This window comes from Anomalospiza imberbis, chromosome Z (assembly GCF_031753505.1).
Source record: "Anomalospiza imberbis isolate Cuckoo-Finch-1a 21T00152 chromosome Z, ASM3175350v1, whole genome shotgun sequence".
Classification (NCBI taxonomy): Eukaryota; Metazoa; Chordata; class Aves; order Passeriformes; family Viduidae; genus Anomalospiza; species Anomalospiza imberbis.
This window is the reverse complement of record NC_089721.1, coordinates 19076318-19095354: the sequence shown is the minus strand read 5'-3', so window position 1 is coordinate 19095354 and position 19037 is coordinate 19076318. Positions and strand designations below refer to the sequence as shown.

The following is a 19037-nucleotide window of genomic DNA, read 5'->3' as shown; positions in this document are numbered from 1 at the left end:
TTAGTGTGGAAGACTATATCGATATTTCACACTTAAAGGCTAATGTGGCCCAAACAAATCCACCTAACCGCATAAAATATCAGCATTTGTATATTATGTATCAGCATATACATCTTTAGTAAGCATCTAAACGCCTGAATTTTTAGCCCCCATATTTAAAATTAAGTCATATCTGTTCCAGTTACACCTGTGAGTGCTCAACTTGGGCACTTACCTGAGGTGAAAGGTCTCAAAGCAAACATCCAGAGAAAAAAAAACATCACTAGAGGCAATTTCTGCTGTTTTCTATCAAGATCATTTACCACCACAGCTACACTATTGCAAAGGCAGCGCATAAAAGGAAATTTGACAGCTCAAAGTATCTTCTTCTACTCCTTTCCCTAAATCCTCGGGCTTGCCTTCAACTTTCCAAACAACTGAGAGTCTACAGAGCACAGAACACATCACCCTACAAATTTGAGTCATTCAATATATGCACTGAGGACAGATGTTTGCAGAAAAAACATTTTACTTGAGTTTTTAAGACTATTATAAACATATTCATAGACACTGGCAAATAACAAGTGTTAACTTTCAAATGTCTTTGCTGAAACAGTTTCATTTCCTTTTTGACTGTGTTGTCATAATTTTGACCATATTAATGCATCCAATTCACCAATGGTCATAGTACTAGTAGAAGTACTTACTTTCCCCATTCCAGGACCTTACTACGACAGCCAAGTCAGTTAATCTCCCTGGGAGTCTCCCTCCACTAACAAAAAGGAAAGCAATCCCAGAGAGGTATCACACAATGCAATGGAAAGCATGAGGAGATTCCTATTAAAATGTTCATAAAGCATCATCTCCACAAAAAAAGAAAAGGTCCTTACTGCCTTGGTATATAAAAGGTTCCTTGCCTCATGAGGTAGTAAAGCCAATTCCTTTGACAAGGGCCCTCTTGGCCTTTTACCACCCACAATTCACAACAGGCAAATAAAAGATTTAGCATTACTGCTCATTCATACTGCAAGAGGCTGGATTTCCACCTTCTGAATATCTGGGAAAAGAGCTTACTTTGAGACACAGATATGACAGTGCCTATCACTGTCATATCCTACCTACTATATCCTTCAGCATAAGGATTCTACTGTCTGGACCATGACAACTCAGGGTTTCTCTCAGCCAGAAGTCATGGTTCAACCATGTTCTAGAGACCAGAACTCAAAATTATTCAGAGTTTACTAAGTAGCACTTTTCCACTGTATCTTACCAACAAGACTGAATAAAAACCTGGCTGTGTCTCCCACTGCTTCAGCTGTTCCTCAGCTGGCTTCAACACTGCAGTATCTTGGCTAGTGGCTTGCGTCAAGACTTGCAAAACAACAGTGCTAGCACTGTTGAGATCCATGAAAATCTGAAAACATTTAAAAATGAGAAAAAACACTTAATGAGAAAAAGATAGCAAATATAGAGAGGTATTTTCCATTCTTATTAATCAAACACCCCACGCTCATTTTTCATTAGTCTACACAATGTAGATAGCATGACACCCACTCACAGGCAGTTGAGGTACAGGGATAGAACTACTTGCTTTCAGAAATCTATCAGCAGAACGAGCAAGCATTAAATCGATCATTACAAGCACAGTTGCTAGATCTGAGGAACTGAAGGAAATATTTTGATTGTAAAACAGTTACCTCTCTTGTGAAGCACAGTAGTTAAGAGCAAAACTGCAACTAGAGATAATTACTCAGCTGTAAGCAGAGCAAACCATGGAGTTGTCTGAAAGCAGTAAAGATGCATATTATTAACATTTTTGCATTTTACTTTTCCTTCAAGAGAGAAAATGACACATTCATATAGTCACATTCTGTAATTCAAATTCATCCAAATAATTCATATTAATTAAAAAGAAAGCATTAAGTCTCACAATTAGTCTTACATGATACAGAACTTTCCTCAATATATTTTGTTTCTTTCTTATTTAGCAGACAGATGCCAACCAGCTGAACTACGAATGCATATTGCCAAATTCCCCACATATATACATCCTTTTGTGCCCTTGTACTCTATGAAGGCAAAAAACCACTGCTCTCCAGATGACAGAAATTACATTTATAATGACCACAGTAACAATTATACAAGAAGAAAAAGACACATATATGAAAGAAACTATGAAGCCTGTTTCCTGCTTATAAAAAAGGACAGTTTAAAGCCTATATTATCTTTTAATAACACATACACACTTGAATATTCATATACTTAGGTTTTCTAAATAAACAACAAAGAACAGCTTCTCTTCAAAGAGGAGAGAAAAGGAGGTTCAGGTGGCACATCAAGAAGAACTTCTTCATAGAAAGGATTGTTAAGCATCGGAATGGGCTGCCCAGGGAAGCTGTGGAGTTGTCATCCCTGGAGGTGGTCAAGAAAAGACTGGATGTGGTACTTAGTGCAGTGGTGTAGCTGACAAAGTAGTGATCTGTCAAAGGCTGGACTCAATCCTGGCGGTCTTTTCCAGTTGTAATGACTCTGATTTGCCTTTGTTTAGTGGGGAAAAAAAGGTTTATTTTTCCACCTTCAGGAAAAAAAATCAGGATTAAAATTGTTACAGTAATGGTAAGAAAGTAGGAAACATGAAATTTATTCAGACACGGGTTTAAAATTTTGATTTTTAGAAAAATCCCCTTAACAAGGAAACTAGCCACAATACTGAAGACCTTTTATACCAGCTATAGCATTGCACAATTGAAAAAAAAATATTACACTCCTAAAAAAAAGTTCATCTCTAAATCTCCAATCATCCTCTACAAAAGCTGACTAAAATTTGAAGGCCTTAAGGTTAAAAAAAGTCTACATTTAAACCCATGAAACACAAAATCACATCTCTCTTTACAGCAATAATTGAACATATGACTCCATCTTGGCTTTATACTTCCCATGTGAAGAATCTTCCAATCTTTCTGCTTTAACTAGTTGTGCACGAGATGGCAGAAGGAGTGGTTACTACAGGGGTGTCTTCTGTGAAAAGCTGCAGGAAGCTTTCCCCATATCTGACAGAGGCAGTGCCAGATGGCTCCAAGACACACCTGCCACTGGCTAAGGCTGAACCCATCAGCAACAGTGGTAGCACCTCTAGGATAACATGTCTAAGAAGGGGAGGAAAAATCTGAAGGCTTTGGCTTCCACTGGAAATTTATATACTTCATATATAGAAGTATAATTTATATACTTCTAGAACAGTTCTCATTAGAAGACATACTTATTTAGGTTAGTAAAATGCAAGCACAAAAAACAGGTGATTTTTTCCAGTTTCTTATTTCAAAACAATTAACTGGCAATTCTAAAGATAAAAATAAAGAACAACAAAAATCAAAGTGAAATATTTGCTTCTTTTTTCTCATTCTTGAAAAGGTTTGTACTTCCATGTAAAAACTGGAACAGCTACTGTTTGAGCTACTGCTCAAAAAAAAAAAAAAAAACTCAAGAAAAATCAAACTAAGCTTAGTGGGTCAGAAGAAAAATTTATTTAACCCAATGCTCTTTCTCTGTCAAAACCACAGCAGATACCCAGGTCAGAACAATTCTACATAGTGCTGGCCTGTCATCCAGAAAACTCTGGTTCAAGGATTTTCTATTAAGAGGCAGGGAATTTAAGAGTCCTCAAGATTTAGTCTTCAATGAATTTGCACAGTTGCTTTTTGATCCCATGTAAAGATTATTGTATGAGGCTGTCACAAGCCAAATAGCAAAACTGAATTAGAAAATAATAATCTCCCTGAAGATGGGTCAACTTTTAAATAATGTTTATAAACACTATACATTATTTAAGGAAGTGGTATATTCTGTATGGTTTGGATAGCAAAAAATTAACTGGAAAAAGCCTAATAAATGTGTAGCAAATACAAACAGCAGAGATGCAAAAAAGCTCCCTATTGCTACTACTTTTTAAAAATTCCTCTGAACAGTTTCTGTTTTCTTCTAGTAAGTCACTAATCTTACTTCTATTAATGTCTATTAAAAAAAACCAGAAAAAATAAAAACAAATAATTTTTTCAACAAAATAATTTGAATCAATACTTACTGCACAAAACTCAAAGTTGCAGTTTAAGGTAGCTGCAAATTAGTTAAGCTAAAACAAAGAGCTATGGTCACCAAAATAAATAGTATAATCCTCTGCTTCTCCCTGAACTCCTTAAATACCCAAAGATGGAAGAAGCAGGAAAATCACAGGTTTTGGTCTGGATCAGGTTTTCCAATCATTCTCACACCACATTGCTGACAGATAAATGTGTCAGGCATAAAAAAGCAGACAGAACAGCAAGCAGCTTTTATTTCATCTTTTTGTCAGAATGTGATGTAAACTTAGAACAAGTTTACAAATTGTGACTGAGCCATAACTGCCCACCAAAAGGCAGGGGTGGGATACTGGGAGCATGCACAACAAAGCAACCCAAGCAAGCTAAAAAATCAAGCCATCTAAGCACACTGTTCCATAAACACCAGAGGACTCTATGGGAGCAAGGAGGAATACGTGACTTCGAACAATGTCAAGCCATTACAGGCTCAGGTCCTAGCATATAATTTCAACTCTGACAAAGTCCTTACCTTCCCTTCTCACCAACAGGATTTCTATGGGGGGCATATTCTCTGCATGCCCCTTGTAAACACAACTGACTCAGGGAGGACACCAGCTCCTGTCTTAGTGGGATCTGCTCAAAATACAGTTTTAATTAGTGCCATGTACAGATGCACATGTGCAAGTTATTCCTGCAGACAGACACAACTGCACCTTGGGAGTTTAAACCCAGATCTCTCCAATCTTAGTTTGTTGTGATAACCTCACACTGCCCTCATTTTTTTTTTCTTTTTTAATTGATGAACCAGGGCTCTTCAGACCCTAATTTATACAGAGGATATACAGATGTTCTTAATCCCATAGAACTGCAAAGGCTGTGAATATTGGCTCTAATAGTATGGAATAGAGACAGTCCTCACCTCTTACATATCTGACTTCACCTGTTGCATGGTAAAGGCAAAAGGGACATAGGCTACCCCACAGATTGGTGAAATCACAGGGACAAGGACTTTCTCCATAGTTTATGGGACTTCTAAGTCCCACTACTGAGCTATATCTACAAGACTGTCCTAGAAACAAAACTCAAAAGGTGAGTATTAAATAGCTATTGTTTTTTGGGTACTTTGAGAAACATGAGGCACCTACAGAAATTTTGGCAGAGTCTGTCAACCTTATAAGCAAAACATTCTTAGAAGGAAGGCAAGGTCTGCATTTATGTCACAACAGCCAGAATTTCCAGGTTTGATTCCTGAGTAAGGGTTTAATTTCCCTTTTTTACTTACTAACATCAGTCTGTGCCTTCACAATAAACACTGAGCAGTACCAGGAATGTTTGTTGCCTTCTCCTGCTTTCCTGTGGTCCACACCCATTGCCATAAAAACCAAACTGCACACAAACATTTTGGAGGAAGGAAAAGAAATTCCTTTCACTATAAAGTGTTAAATGCAGTCAGCTGCAAACCCAAGCATGACTCTTACTGCCATGTGAGAATTCTGTCTTGCAAAAGGGAAAAGAGACTATCCACACTCCACATGAAAAAGATGCTCTCCAAGATCCCACTGACAACACTGAACGTGACAATAGCATATTCTCAAGTCTCAGCTGGCAGGAAAAAAACCAAGCACAGTTACACCTAGAATAAAAACAACACATCAAATGCCACCCCTTAGCATAACGAGTTAGTGTCTTCAGAGACCACAAATACCAGTAACAGTTCCTCGTCATTATCATCTAACATCCTATACTTCCATTCTCACTTTCAGACTCCTTCATCTCCTTTATGAGGCAAATTCTTATTTCTGTTCTATTCTTTACTCTTTAATTCCCTTTCTAAGGGGGTATCTGCAAACACATTTTACCTTTCAGGACTATTCCAAGTGTCTTAAATGTTCTAGTTTTATACTAGCCATGCCAGTTTAACGTTTTTCCTTAACAGGCAATGCTTCTCATACTGATAAAAAGGTATCTAGGTACTTTTCCCTTCACACTACAATATATCCTAATTTTAAAATCACAGCAGCTATAAAAAGAAATTGGTGAGTGCTAAACATCTGAAGAGTTAAAAAGCAAAGGATTATATCACTAAACACCTCCCTACTTCATTTCTTCTGAGAGAATGCAGTGTAACAGCTCACTCATATCCAGACAATTAATTCTGTGTATTTTTGTTCTCTTTTGTTAGGAATTCAATTAATTCTTTCCAAGCGTAAGAAGGTGCAAGAATAGATTCAGTTAAGATTTTATGAAATCAGAAGAAGATAAAGCCATAAACACATTACACAAAATACAGTATGCTCTCATGGATCATAGTGGAAATACATTCTAGGCTACTTCAAGAGTACAAGTGGCACTGTGGATGTTGTTATCCTTCTTTACCCAGTGTCTGAGACAGCTTCTAGGACCCTATTTCCAGCTTGGTTCTCACAGTTCTCCCTCTCCTCAGTTCAAGAGGCAACAAACTGGAGAGAGGCCAGAGCTACTAGGATAGTCTGTGGTCTAAATCGAATAATCCATGAGGAGTTAATGTTTAGTGTTGTTTAAGGCTGTGGAGCCTGAGGAAAACTTTGCAGACACCTAAAACTAACTACCTGAAGAGTGTTTACAAAGAGGACTTGCTGCTTCTTATCAGCAGATTATACAACTAAAGAAAAACTATAAAGCTACACCCTGCAGCTCAGAAGATTCAAGTAGAAAACTGTGACTTTTACAGCACATTTGTTTCAAGGAAAAGAGGAAAAACAAAGTTTCCATGCTGAAAGGCCACAAGAACTCCTGAAATAAGTAACATAAATTCTGGCATTCAGTCATACAGATATGATATATTAGCAAGGATACTGTCAGCTTCAGGAAAAGTTGGTTTTACACTGGTTTCTCTCCAGCCTTCTACAAACTCCTCCATGAATCTCTTTTCTAGTGTTGCAGTATCTGCATCAATCATGCCACATGCTCATAATCCTGTTGAGGAGTGCACCCAAAAGAACTAAAACTATCCTGGTTATTGAAGGTACTACTTAAACTCATTAATAGCTACAGCAATCACCAAAACCAACACAATTACTAATGTTAAGCATTAATAATTTTTTCAACACCTACATATTGATTTTTCCTTATGTAATTGAACCAAGCTATCTCAAGTTTGCCCAATTTAAGCCACAGCAAAGAAGACAAAAATGTCTGAGCAGGAAAGACTGAGAGATGTTTTTTCCCATGCTGCTAACGACAGAAATACAGGAGTAGAATTTTCAAAATTTCATTTTCACAAAAATTTAACATTGAAACTAAAACCAAGATCTGAAAAAAACATGCAGAAGACACGAAGGATACAAGAACTAAGAACAATGAGGACCACATTAACAAAGGACAGCACAAGCAAGGCTGACAACGTTACAGAAGGTCAATCAGATTATATCAAAGATTCTGAGAATGAACTCTGATATTAAACAGTAACCAAAGTGACCAAAAATTCCTAACAGAAAAAACAGGGAGTAAAGAAATGAGTAAGACAATTCCAAGGATTAACTCAAAAATTACTCTGTCACAGGGTTCAGTACTGATGACATAGGAAAAGACAAATTGATACAGAGACAATGTAAGAATATTTTTAACATTTAATAGTAGCTTTCTAGGATGACCAATACTACAAGGTCAATCTCATTCCTTTGACTTCTTCCTAATTTACCTAATTTAATGGATTTCCTAAAAGACCTGACAGACCACTTAAGAACAAACTAGTTCCAAACAGCTGAGATGGAAATGCCTGTTTCAGTCAGCCCTCATATTCTGGAACAGGTTTAAACCCTTTCATTTTAACTACAGTTAAATCCCACTTCTTATGGTACAGTTTCAAAATGCTTTATATAAAGCATGTGTGATAAAAACTTTTATCATTTATGGACATGACAATAAATGTCCTTGATGAAAACAGTACAACGAAAGAATGAGAGAAAAACAGAGAGCACTGACGAATTTGGTGCTGCCATTAAGTTTGAAGAAATCAAACTCCACAAGGAATATGCTTTTTACAAAAACTCAGGTATATCTTATATACTATGAATGTAATTTGAATTTGATAGCGTTTTACTGATGTGCTCTTTGGGCTATTTTAAAAGCCATGTCAAATATGTCACAGACATCATTTTATGTGTGAGACTTGGGAAGCAAGGCACATGGAAGCATAAATGGGAAGCAGCCATCACCGTTGCACTTAGGGCCTTATTTTTGTATTTTACACACACTGCTGCCTTCTACGGTAACAAATTGGAGAAATAACTCACCACTGCTGCACTGAGCCTGCCTCTGATTAAGGGAAAATTCTGCTCTGCAGAAAAACTGCTGTTCTTCAGCCTGCAGGAAAAAAACAACCACCTGGAATAAAGGCCACTACGCGCCCCTTCCCGCAAAAAGTAAGTTCTCTCAGGTTAATGCCTCGTCTTCCTCCCATGCCTCCATTAATTTCAGCCTAACTGTTTCAAGAAGAAAGCGGGAACGTGTTCCCTGGAATTAGGTAAGTTTTTTACTTCCAGCTCCGAACAGGCCCTTTGCCGTGGTCAGTTTAACAGGTAAGGGAGGCCTAGCTGCCTTAATCGCGGAGGGTGTGCCCCAGAGCCGGGACCGTGGCGGGCACTCCACGCCGGAGCCCCGCCGGCTCGGGCAGCGCAAACGAGGGCACAGCCGGTGGAGCAGCAGCCGAACCGAGTGCGTAGGAGCAGCGCCGCCCGCAGCGACACAGCCCCGGGGCTTCGTGCCCCGAGCGCTGCCGCGCTGGAAGCCGCCGGCGCCTCTCCCCCTCTCCCTATCCCCTCCCGGCCTCCCACGAACCGGGACCAGCGAACGCCGCACGGGACCACCGCCTCCCCCGCGCGCGGCCCTGACGTTGCTGCTCTGCGACGCCAGAGCACAGCCCGCCCCGCTCCGCCGCCTAAAATGGGCGCGGGGCGGGGCCTCCGGGGCGGGGCCTCCGGGGCGGGGCCTCCGGGGCGGGGCCTCCGGGGCGGGGCCTCCGGGGCGGGGCCTCCGGGGCGGGGCCTCCGGGGCGCGCTGCCTGCCGACGTCAGTCGGCGGCTGCGCGCGCGCAGGGCGACTTGGCGCGCGGGGCGCGTGTTCCCGCCGCGGGATGAGCCGTGGGACGCGGGGAATGCTGCCGCGCTTCGCTGATACGTTCCCGGGCGGTCTGGGCGGCCGCAGCGGCGCGGGGCATCACGGCGGACGTGGGTGGTGCTCATGTCAGAACATAACGCTAAAAATATATATGGGAAAGTAAATTTAAAAATTCAGACAGGGTTAAAAAAAGGAGTATACTTTATTGGCGTGGCAGCGGCTGGGAATGACTGCACCGGCACTGTGACTCCGGCCATGAGCGGAGGGGTGCTTTGTGCATAGTCGGGGGTTAAAGCGACGCGTTATCTTACCGGCAAAAATGGATGAGGGTCGCCTGCCTTCCTTCCTTCCTTCCTTCCTTCCTTCCTTCCTCCCTCCCTCCCTCCCTCCTTCCCTCCCTCCCTCCTTGCCTCCCTCCCTCCTTCCCTCCCTCCTCCCTTTTTTTCCTCCCTCCCTTTTTTCCCCCCTCCGCTTCTTTCATTCACCTCTTTTTCTCTTTTCCTTTCCACACTGCCCCTTTAATCCACAACCCACTGCCCTTTGCTCACGGATTGGGTCAGGGTACTAAACACACCCATTTTTAGGCCATGTGTCATTTACTAATAAAACTTGGAAAGCTTTTGTGGACCCGCTGACTTCCGTCGTCCTTGTTGACCACTGTCACTTAGGACTCACGGCTATTTCCATCCCCTGAAGGGTGGGACGGACCCGCTGTTCCCGGGAGGATCGAGCGCGCCCGCGGGCCGCGACACGCGCCCTTCGTGCTGCCGCCGCCGCGGTCCGCCGGCCCGCCAGGGGGCGCTGCCCGGCCCGCCGGCCGCACGCGGAGCCGCTCGCCAGCTGCTGTGCCGCGCGGCACGTGCGGCGCGGGGCCGGAGCGAGCCGAGCCTGATCGGGAGGGCCCGAGGTGAGACGGGCCGGATCAGACCGAGCGGAGCTCCGCCATGCCCAAGGCGCGGGCCGGGAAGCGGCCGGAGCGCCAGGAAGGCCGCGCCGGCGGTGAGTGAAGACTGGACCGGACCGGGCGCTCGGGCCGGCAGGATCCCGGGAGCCGAGGCCGGGCCCCGGCTCGCACCCGAGCGGAGTCCGGCGGGGTGCCAGCGGATCGCGGCTGCCCACGGTAACACGCCTATGTCTTCCCTAGGCATCCTCTTCAACACCGGGGCCGGGCAGCACATCCTGAAGAACCCTCTCGTGGTGAACAGCATCATCGATAAGGTGGGAGCGGCGGCGGGCCCGGGGAGCCGGGCGTGCCGGGACGTGCCGGGAAAGCGCGGCCCTCCGCCCCGGCTCCGGCCTTCCCCGGGCCGCGGGGGCACCTGCTGCTGAAGCGCGGCTGGTGCCCTCATGCCGCCTGATTGAGTGCGTGGTGGCCTTTGTGTTTGTTCTCTTAACGTGGCTGCTAGCTGGTTGTTGACGCGTGGCCAGCGATGCGACGTAAATCAGCGTCAGGGCATTCTGGTTCTCCCCGTTTCCTACTCGTTACTTTCTAAACGACTCTCACGCTCCCTTGATACCCAGTTCCAACTTTTTATTGTGTCAAAAGCGCTTACTTTAATTCTAAAGTTAAATGATTGCACGAAATTGGTGCTACGGAAGCACTCAAAATGCTGTTTGTCCTTAGGCTGCCCTGCGCCGCACAGATGTCATTCTGGAAGTGGGCCCGGGAACTGGAAACCTGACAGTAAAGATGCTGGAGAAGGTCAAAAAAGTAAGTACAAATTGTCTCTCATACAGCCCCTTCCCAAGCTCTGACTGTGCTGTGGCTTAGACTGCGGCAAATAGAAGGGTCTTCATAGGCATGATGAACATAAGTAGAATTCTTCCATTGATACTTTTATTAACTTATGAATAATCCCAATGGGTTTTTAGCTGATCACATAAATTTTGTGTGGTTTTGTCAAACTACATTGATGTTACCCATTTATGTGGTAAAGCTTGCTTGTATTTGGAGAGGGAGGAAGGTACATGGCCTAAGAGGGATTTTGAAAGGATTCTTTGAAACCATAACAACAGATACAGGGTTGGAATTTTTACTATTAAATTCCAGTTAGGAGATGCATGGAGTTGCAAATATATACCTTTTTTTTAGGTTATTGCTTGTGAAATTGACCCTAGACTTGTTGGTGAGCTTCAGAAGAGAGTCCAGGGCACGTAAGTATTAATTATGGGAAACAGGGAGGACTTAAAGCAGTGGTGCTACTTCGGTACAAATTTTGGCAACAGTGCTTAACTGAGAATAACCACAATATATCTTTTCCCTCAGGTGTCTAGCAAACAAACTTGAAATCAAAGTTGGAGATATCTTGAAAACAGATTTACCATTCTTTGATGCATGTGTGGCTAACTTGCCTTACCAGGTATGGGACAAGCAACATAGCAGGCAACACCATAAAAAAAGTTATTTTTGAATGCTGATTTCCCAGAAATTATCCTAACATTATTTTTTTTTCTCAGATTTCTTCACCTTTTGTTTTCAAGTTATTGCTTCACAGACCTTTTTTCAGGTATGTGGAAAAATAGAGCTCTGTATTACCTGGGAGGAAGGAAAATACTTCTAAAAATATTTTCTAATCCAGTATTTTTTTAGTTCCTAAGATACCAGTTTGATGGACCAGAGCTGTACTAAAGTTTTTCTGTAATACATAGTCTGACAGTGCCTGGAAATTAAGTTTATGTTGGTGTATTGAGCGTGAGGAGAAAATTTAAACTTGGCAACAGTGAGTGCTCAGCAGAAAAAACAGGAGCTACATCTCCTTAGTATTACAACTAAGTATTATTCCAGGGATAAGCAGGGCATCATAGCATTTCAAATACCTTCCTGTCTAAGTTATGCTGGAAAGGTAGGAATCAATGCCAAGTCACTTTCTTGTTTGATGTAAAAATGTAACCATCTTGTCTGTGTGTCAGACATCAGTATGTCAGCAGCTCTTGATTTCTCTCACAGGAACATTGGTAACGTTACCGGTCAGTTTTTGGAAAGCTTGGATTTGAAGGACTCAGCAAAGAGTTACTCTAAATGATTTATTACAGTCAGGCAACTCTGAGGCTAGACTGTCTCTTTGATCCTAATCCATCTAGCAGTAAATAATCAAATTATGTAACAGCTTTAAGGAGACTTGGATGACTTCACCAAGTTCTGTGATGGGCTTTGGGTTTTTTTCAACACACTAATCAGGGCAGAGTTATTTATTATGAACATTTACTCTTCTAATTGCTGAGGCAAATTGTGTGTTTTCCAAGTGCGTTAGTTGGCTTCTGACATAAAAATTGAATACTTAGAATCGATTTTCTCTTTTCTGTTACTCTCAGGTGTGCAATCCTTATGTTTCAAAGGGAATTTGCACTTCGTTTGGTTGCAAAACCAGGAAGCAAACTGTACTGCAGACTCTCTATTAATACTCAGTTATTAGCTCGAGTGGACCATCTGATGAAGGTACGTCACTCTGCCTTTAGGTAACTCAGCTGTCAAACACAGAAGAAGAGTGTTGCGAGGGATGTGAGGAGTTTGCTGCTTATTCACACAGCTGGTTGACTGCTCTTAACTAACAGGTTGGAAAGAACAACTTCAGGCCTCCTCCCAAAGTCGAATCCAGTGTTGTCAGAATAGAGCCAAAGAACCCACCACCACCTATCAACTTCCAGGTGAGCAGTGTATACTCATCGTAACATGTTAGCGATAATTTCATATTTCTTCTCACTTATTACTCAATTCCATGTGCTGATTCTAGTACAAACTACCAGCTATTCATTGGAGCTTCCAAAATGGCTTTTTCTCTCTTGATCAGGCTTGTGTTAGAACATTAACACAACATTCCACCATCAGCTGGGGATAGCTTTGTGTACAGTATCTCTCATAAGACCAAGGTCAGTTGGAGAACTGCTAGTAATAATGTCCCTTTCATCATGGTTTATGGCAACCAGAGATGTTTCTGGCTGATAATTTTGCAGGTTTTGATCAAAGGAATATATAAGATTTATCTTCCGATGAGTGTGTTTAATCACAGAAGACAAATGTTACAGAAGAGTATTCTTAATTTTTAAAACACCTCAAGACCATTTCAGCCTTGCCCAAGGTTAGCCAGATTTTCTTCAAGTGTCTGCCTTCTCTGCACATAATAGCACTTAGGCATGAAAAAGTAAAATTCAAAGAGTTTTGGGGATGAAGTATTTTCTCCTCTATTTGTATTGCTTTGTCTAAGATAGAACTGGTTTTGTGTTGTTAGAGAGACATTTCCATGAGGGATATTCCTTTGTATCCAGTATTGTTCTGAAGTTGTCAGTAGTGACTGTTATTGTTTGTAGTAGCTGTATGATGCTTTCTAAAATTCTGAAATTTTCAATTTCAGGAGTGGGATGGTCTGGTAAGGATAGCCTTTGTTAGGAAAAACAAGACACTCTCTGCAGCATTTAAGTAAGTAACTTCTATCAGAGGACCAATTAGTGATTTCTTTTGTGCAAATGCATAGCAGTGTTACATAGTCAGTGATAAAGCATGGTGGAAGATTAATACTGATGTCAGAAGCTTTTTCTTTTAGAAGAAGACTAGGCAGCGTTTTAAAAAGAACAGTTCTGTGTAATCATTACAGTTTTTTATAGTAGACATTTAAAACCAATCAAGTGAACAATAGTTACAGTTCAGTTTTCATGCTAAACATGTATTTTTTTCAGATCAAGTGCTGTAGAGCAGTTGCTGGATCATAATTACCGAGTTCATTGTTCCTTACATAATATGGTAAGTTCCTTCTTAGTCTATTCTATTTCTGTGTACTGTGACCTACATACTGACTTCTATGAGTAAAAAATTAACATTGAAAACCTTAATGTATCAAAGGTTTTCCAAAAGAGTTTGAAGGTGGGAGGAACTTGCCTCTTTTCTTAAAGAAAAATCTAAAAGGGTAATTAAATCATAGTAAAAGAGCTTAAAATCAAGTATAGTATTACAATATGGTCCATATTATGTTTGTCTCAAGGTCTTTTACTAATTTAATAAAACATTTCTTGTCTGCTTTTCAATGCAGTCATGATTCCTATATAATGAATGAACTGAGATACAAAAATCAGATACAACAGAATAATACAGTAATCCAAAATAGAAAAAGTATCACTTAATTTTTTTCACTTGAAACAAGAAGTCTTCTAAGAGCAGGAAATAATTAATTATGTAAAATAACCTTTTTCTGTTTTTTGAGTAGAGAATAATTTCTATCCCATTTTTCATTGACAGGAAATCCCTGAAAACTTCAAAATTGCAGAGAAAATACAGACAGTTTTAAAAGATACAGGTTACTCTGAAAAACGAGCCCGTTCAATGGATATAGATGATTTCATTCGGTATTTACTTTTTTTTCTCTTTATGCCTTCCTTTTAAGCTTCTTTAAATTCTGTCTACATCTGTAGCTGTGTAGCAAAGATTAGTATTGGGTTGCACAGGAATAGTAGGGTTTCCTCCTTAGCACTAGATGCTCCTTGCTTCCAGACCTGAACATGAGCAAACACTTAAGGCCTACTTGTATATTTTAAATGCTGTTTATAATAATGAGAGCAACTAGCTAAGGATCTCTATTTCAGGTGTTTGTGTACTAGACCCTTCTGTGTCTCCTTTAAAAATGGCCATAGTGTAAATTGGTTATTAAAATTTCTCTAGAGTCTTACACAGCCTTTCTCTGCCTTGAGGATTAGGCCATAGTCTATAGCATAATTTTAAATAGGAATGATTAACTGCTATATTCTGCTCTTACTCCCGGTGGCATCATGAATCTTGTCGTAATTCAAGATAAAAGTTCCTAGCTGTTTTTCATTTGGAGAACTAAGACAGGTAGTGCTCTGTGATAAAACAGTGAACCTGGTAGGATCCAGCATAAGTAACTGCATTGAAAATAAACCTGCATCTCTAAAATTGCAAATTTGCTAATAACTTCTAGTTTCAGATTTGATAAAATTCTTTCTTTGCAGTTGATCAGTGATGGTTGCTTTCATGCTATTTTCTTCGCACATCTTAAAAATGCCTCAAGATAAAGTTTGACTTGCTAGAATTGTGATACACATATTTTAATCTTTCAGATTGCTACATGGCTTCAATTCAGAAGGCATCCATTTTTCATAGCTACTCCTAGAAGAATTAAAATGCTGTATTTTTTCACCAAAGTTTTATCCAAGACAGAGTGAGTGCAGTGGGACAAGGTCCTCATAAAAGCAATGAACAGAATACGGCACGTATGCTTCAACTAAAAATGTTAGATGTGCTTTTATTGCTGACAGAAGGCAAGAAACTGCTGCTCGATATTTTAAAAGCAGCAAATTCTTTCAGAGCTGAAGTGAGGTGCTGGACTGCCTCATGACTGTGTTTTCCTATATATATCCAAAACATGGATTGATGATCATTGAAATCTGTGTTCTCCAATGATGGACTTCACCTCAGTATATCCATGCGCAATACTCAACAGTACAACCCATAATGGGTCTGGACAACAAAAAGAAAGTTGCAGTAATTCCTTTTTTTGGTGTCAATCATTTGTCTGTTTGTTTTGAAGTGTATTTAAAGACTTCCTTTTGATTTGAGATGCCTGTCCCTCTGGTAACTACCAGCACTCCAAGCCTGTTAGTAATCTGCTTCTCTTAGAGAAACCCAATGAGAGTTTCTCAGAAAACAAAAGAATTTACCTTGTGTCCTTGATGTCATTTACAGAATTGCCTTTACCCTCTCCTCTACAGTAGTTACTGGCAAAAAAATCTACCAATGGGCCAGGGCTCATAAACACAGGCAGCAGTGTTGGGTTTTTTGTTAACTAAATTCAAGTAGCTATTTTTAAGGTAACTACTTCACCGTTAATGCTGGAAAAAGTTGTAGCACAGATCTTAGCTTTCAGTGAGATTCAGAGCAATGCATGCAAATTAGCAAAACCTCCTTTAAGAAAAACTTTATTTATACACATCATTGAATCATTAAGGTTGGAAAAGATGTCCTGAATCCAGCTAGCAGCCCCATTGACATCCCATTGGTTTTTAAAAAGTAATTGATTCAGAAGCATGTATAGAAATAGGCACTCAAATTTGGAGACATGCTGAAGCATTTAAAAACTGACTTGCACATTTATTTCACAATTTAGTAATTCACTAATTCTAGTGCTGCTTCACTTCATGCAGAACCAAATGATGAGTTAGGTAGATAGCCACAAAGAATATGATTGGACTAATACAGAAGGAACAAGTGCTGAAGATATGTGTTGCACTTCCTTAATGCTTTTGTTTTACTGGAGAGGAATAGAGGATAAGCTTGTTTGAATCCTGTTAAAGTAATTTTAGTCTGCTATGGCAATGGGCTGCAGAAATTCCAAGTTCCACAACCAGCCTTATCAATTTTTTTTTATTCTAATTCTAACTGCTACAGTATCAGGTGCAGATCTGACTTAAAGCAGGCTCTGGCACAAAGGCTGGCAGTAGACACAGTTTCAGCTAGCATGTGCTACTTGACAGGACGCATGTAATTTACAGGGCTTTGTAAAAAGGTGCTGAAAGCTAACTGTCCTTCCTGTCCTTTTGGGACCCACAATAAGCCACAGCCTGGTTGTGTTGCTAGGCTTGCATGGACAGATAGTATGGAAGCCACTGTTACTCCTGTGGGATGCCTCAGTCTTCAGCAGCTTTTTAGAAAGTAAGAATTGTCTAGAGCACCTTCAGAGAAAACCTCAGATATATGATAACCTGTACTATCACCTGCTAACAGAAGCTATTCCCTTCTATTCCACTGTTTTTTTTCTTTTAGCTCTGATGGGTGATGATCTTAAAAAAATGTTCAGAAAGAGGTGTGATTTTTTTTTTTAAGATCTGCTGCAAAACTAAAGACAGTAATCTGGGGAAGTTCCTTCTATATAATGAACTTGTATAGAAGAGTTGGCTTTATTTTGAAAGCAGAGGCCTTTTGAAAAATATAACTGATGTACTTAAAAATTGAAACCCTTCCCAAAGCATAACAGAAATTCTCAGATGTACTTCATTTAATAGCTTAATTTATTAAACACATTATGTGAAATCTACATTGTTTCAGTTTTCATGTTTACACACAAGAGGATTTTTTTATTTTTAACCATTATGTGACAAGAGCTTCCCATAGCCTACCTTTCTATGGGAGATACAAACATTAAACACTACAAGAAGTTCTGGCTCATTTAACTCTTTTCATTGCCTTCCCTTTATTCTCCCTCCCAGGCCTGGCACAAACAAACAGGCTTGTATTCCAAAAGTAAGTTTTTAAACATTTCCAAGGGAAAGTCTGCTGATACAAACTCCTGGAAAGAGGGAGAACTCCTAGAGAGATCTACAGTTCTTACATGAAAGGTCAATCTCTTTTGCATACTGACTTGCAAAAAAAACTTGAGTGCCACCACCTAAAAAGTGCTGATACACATGGCGCCATTTGTGAGAATTCAGGTATTTGTGGGATTTCTATTAGCGCTAGGTAGAGGTATTGTGCAAAATCGTCAAATGATGCAATTTCACCCCACTTTTTAGCTGCTGGCACTGTACCAAGGGAAAAATATGTATTAGCTACTTCTTAAAGCAACAGAACTACTCAAGTTACTGGCAAACTACGGTTAATGTACATGTAACTTTGTCATGCATCAAAATCCAAGTTTTTAAAACAGTATGTGAAAGGCCAGTATGGACATATTTATCCCCAATGTTTGATAGTTAACTTATCCATACATAGCATTATCACACCATACCACATATCATATTGTCTGCATTATCCTAAGATACAACTCTTCTCAGTACATAAAACATTACCCTTTAATATACATCAACTAATTTATATTTTTGTCGGTTTTTGTTGATTTGTTGGTTTTTTTGGTTTTTTTTTAATTGTTACAGATAGAATGTTAAAATTATATAGCCATTCGTAATGGTATTCAAATAAATCAAGATTCCAGATTTTCACATGAAAAATGGAATGTCCAGCTGTTCGTCCACTCTTAACAGCCTGCAGTTCCTCTTTAAATGATATGGCACATCCTGTGAAATGAAACTATCCACCAAAAAATAAGTCTTCTTGAACACACACACACTAATTTATATTGACAAATAAGGAATGTATTTTTTAAGGCTGTGCTTCAGAAGGAGGATATTTAGGGTTAAGTAGCCTTCATCAAGGCACAGATGGGAAGAGTTAAGCACAGCTGTTTGTGGAAAAGAAGTTACATAAAACCACTAGTGAGGTGTGCATGCACGCCACAATTTTAAACTGCACAGCTGGTCTTTGTCATAAAACTGAACATGGTCAGAAGGAAGTGCTGTGACTTTTTAATGGCCACAGTTTTACTTTATTAAAAATATGGCAAGTATTTCCAAACATTTCACTATTTGAATAAATGAGCTATTTAAAACAAAGTGCTTCACAGATCTGAACCCTGCAGGTTGTGCTGTCTGGTCTAGAAGCATTTTGTAGACATCAGGAGCATTTCACATAAAACTGAAAATGTCATTCAGGTGAATAAGAAACAGGAGATTTCCACAAACATTTCTAACATTTTTACTCTTTCAAGTAGTTGAGTTTTCTTGGTCAATAGGTTTTGTAACAAATGTGTGCTACAGCAGTACAGGTTCATTAATTCCTTTAGCAGCAGAGGCCCTTTTCAAAGGGCGCGTGGTCTTTTTGGGTTGATCTGTTTACTGGCCTGTTCCTCTTCTTGTAGAGCTGCCCGGAAAGATTTCACTTTGTCTTTAAGGAAAAAACAGAAGAATGAGTACTGATGTGCCTGTGCTCAACAGATACTGAAACTAAGCCCTGATCCTCCACATCCCAGTCCTAACAAACAACAAAGAACATTCCTCCACAAAGATAGCTGACACTACAAACTACAAGGGGATTGAGCTAATCTTGCATTC

The 19037-nt window shown here is 40.3% G+C and overlaps 3 protein-coding genes across 7 annotated transcripts in view; 1 reads left to right on the top strand and 2 right to left on the bottom strand.

Annotated features, from left to right (window-relative positions):
- The window catches only part of IPO11 (importin 11), a 79736-nt gene extending 70824 nt beyond the window's left edge, over positions 1-8912 (bottom strand). The window contains exons 1-4 of one of the 2 annotated variants that reach the window (XM_068176507.1): positions 8874-8912; positions 8330-8399; positions 1677-1761; positions 1250-1393 (exon numbers count right to left, since the gene is read on the bottom strand). In XM_068176507.1, the coding sequence (XP_068032608.1) occupies positions 1250-1387 (138 nt within the window). In that variant the 5' untranslated portion in view covers positions 1388-1393; positions 1677-1761; positions 8330-8399; positions 8874-8912. Of the gene's footprint in view, positions 1-1249; positions 1394-1676; positions 1762-8329; positions 8400-8572; positions 8810-8873 lie in introns of those variants that run through there. The other variant, XM_068176506.1, reaches the window with a different exon arrangement.
- Positions 8913-10017: 1105 nt separating this feature from the next.
- On the top strand, positions 10018-17188 carry DIMT1 (DIM1 rRNA methyltransferase and ribosome maturation factor). Its single transcript, XM_068177348.1, has 12 exons — positions 10018-10151; positions 10297-10370; positions 10777-10863; positions 11245-11306; positions 11419-11512; positions 11610-11659; positions 12465-12588; positions 12705-12797; positions 13502-13566; positions 13824-13887; positions 14380-14486; positions 15216-17188. Exons 1-12 carry the CDS (start codon positions 10097-10099, stop codon positions 15256-15258), a joined length of 918 nt encoding a protein of 305 aa, XP_068033449.1. The 5' UTR covers positions 10018-10096; the 3' UTR covers positions 15259-17188.
- Positions 17145-19037, bottom strand: part of KIF2A (kinesin family member 2A) — a 59651-nt gene continuing 57758 nt past the window's right edge. For all 4 annotated transcript variants that reach the window (XM_068177345.1, XM_068177344.1, XM_068177347.1 and 1 more), the window contains one exon: positions 17145-18870. In XM_068177345.1, coding sequence (XP_068033446.1) covers positions 18785-18870 — 86 coding nt within the window. In that variant the 3' untranslated portion in view covers positions 17145-18784. The remainder of the gene's footprint in view (positions 18871-19037) is intronic.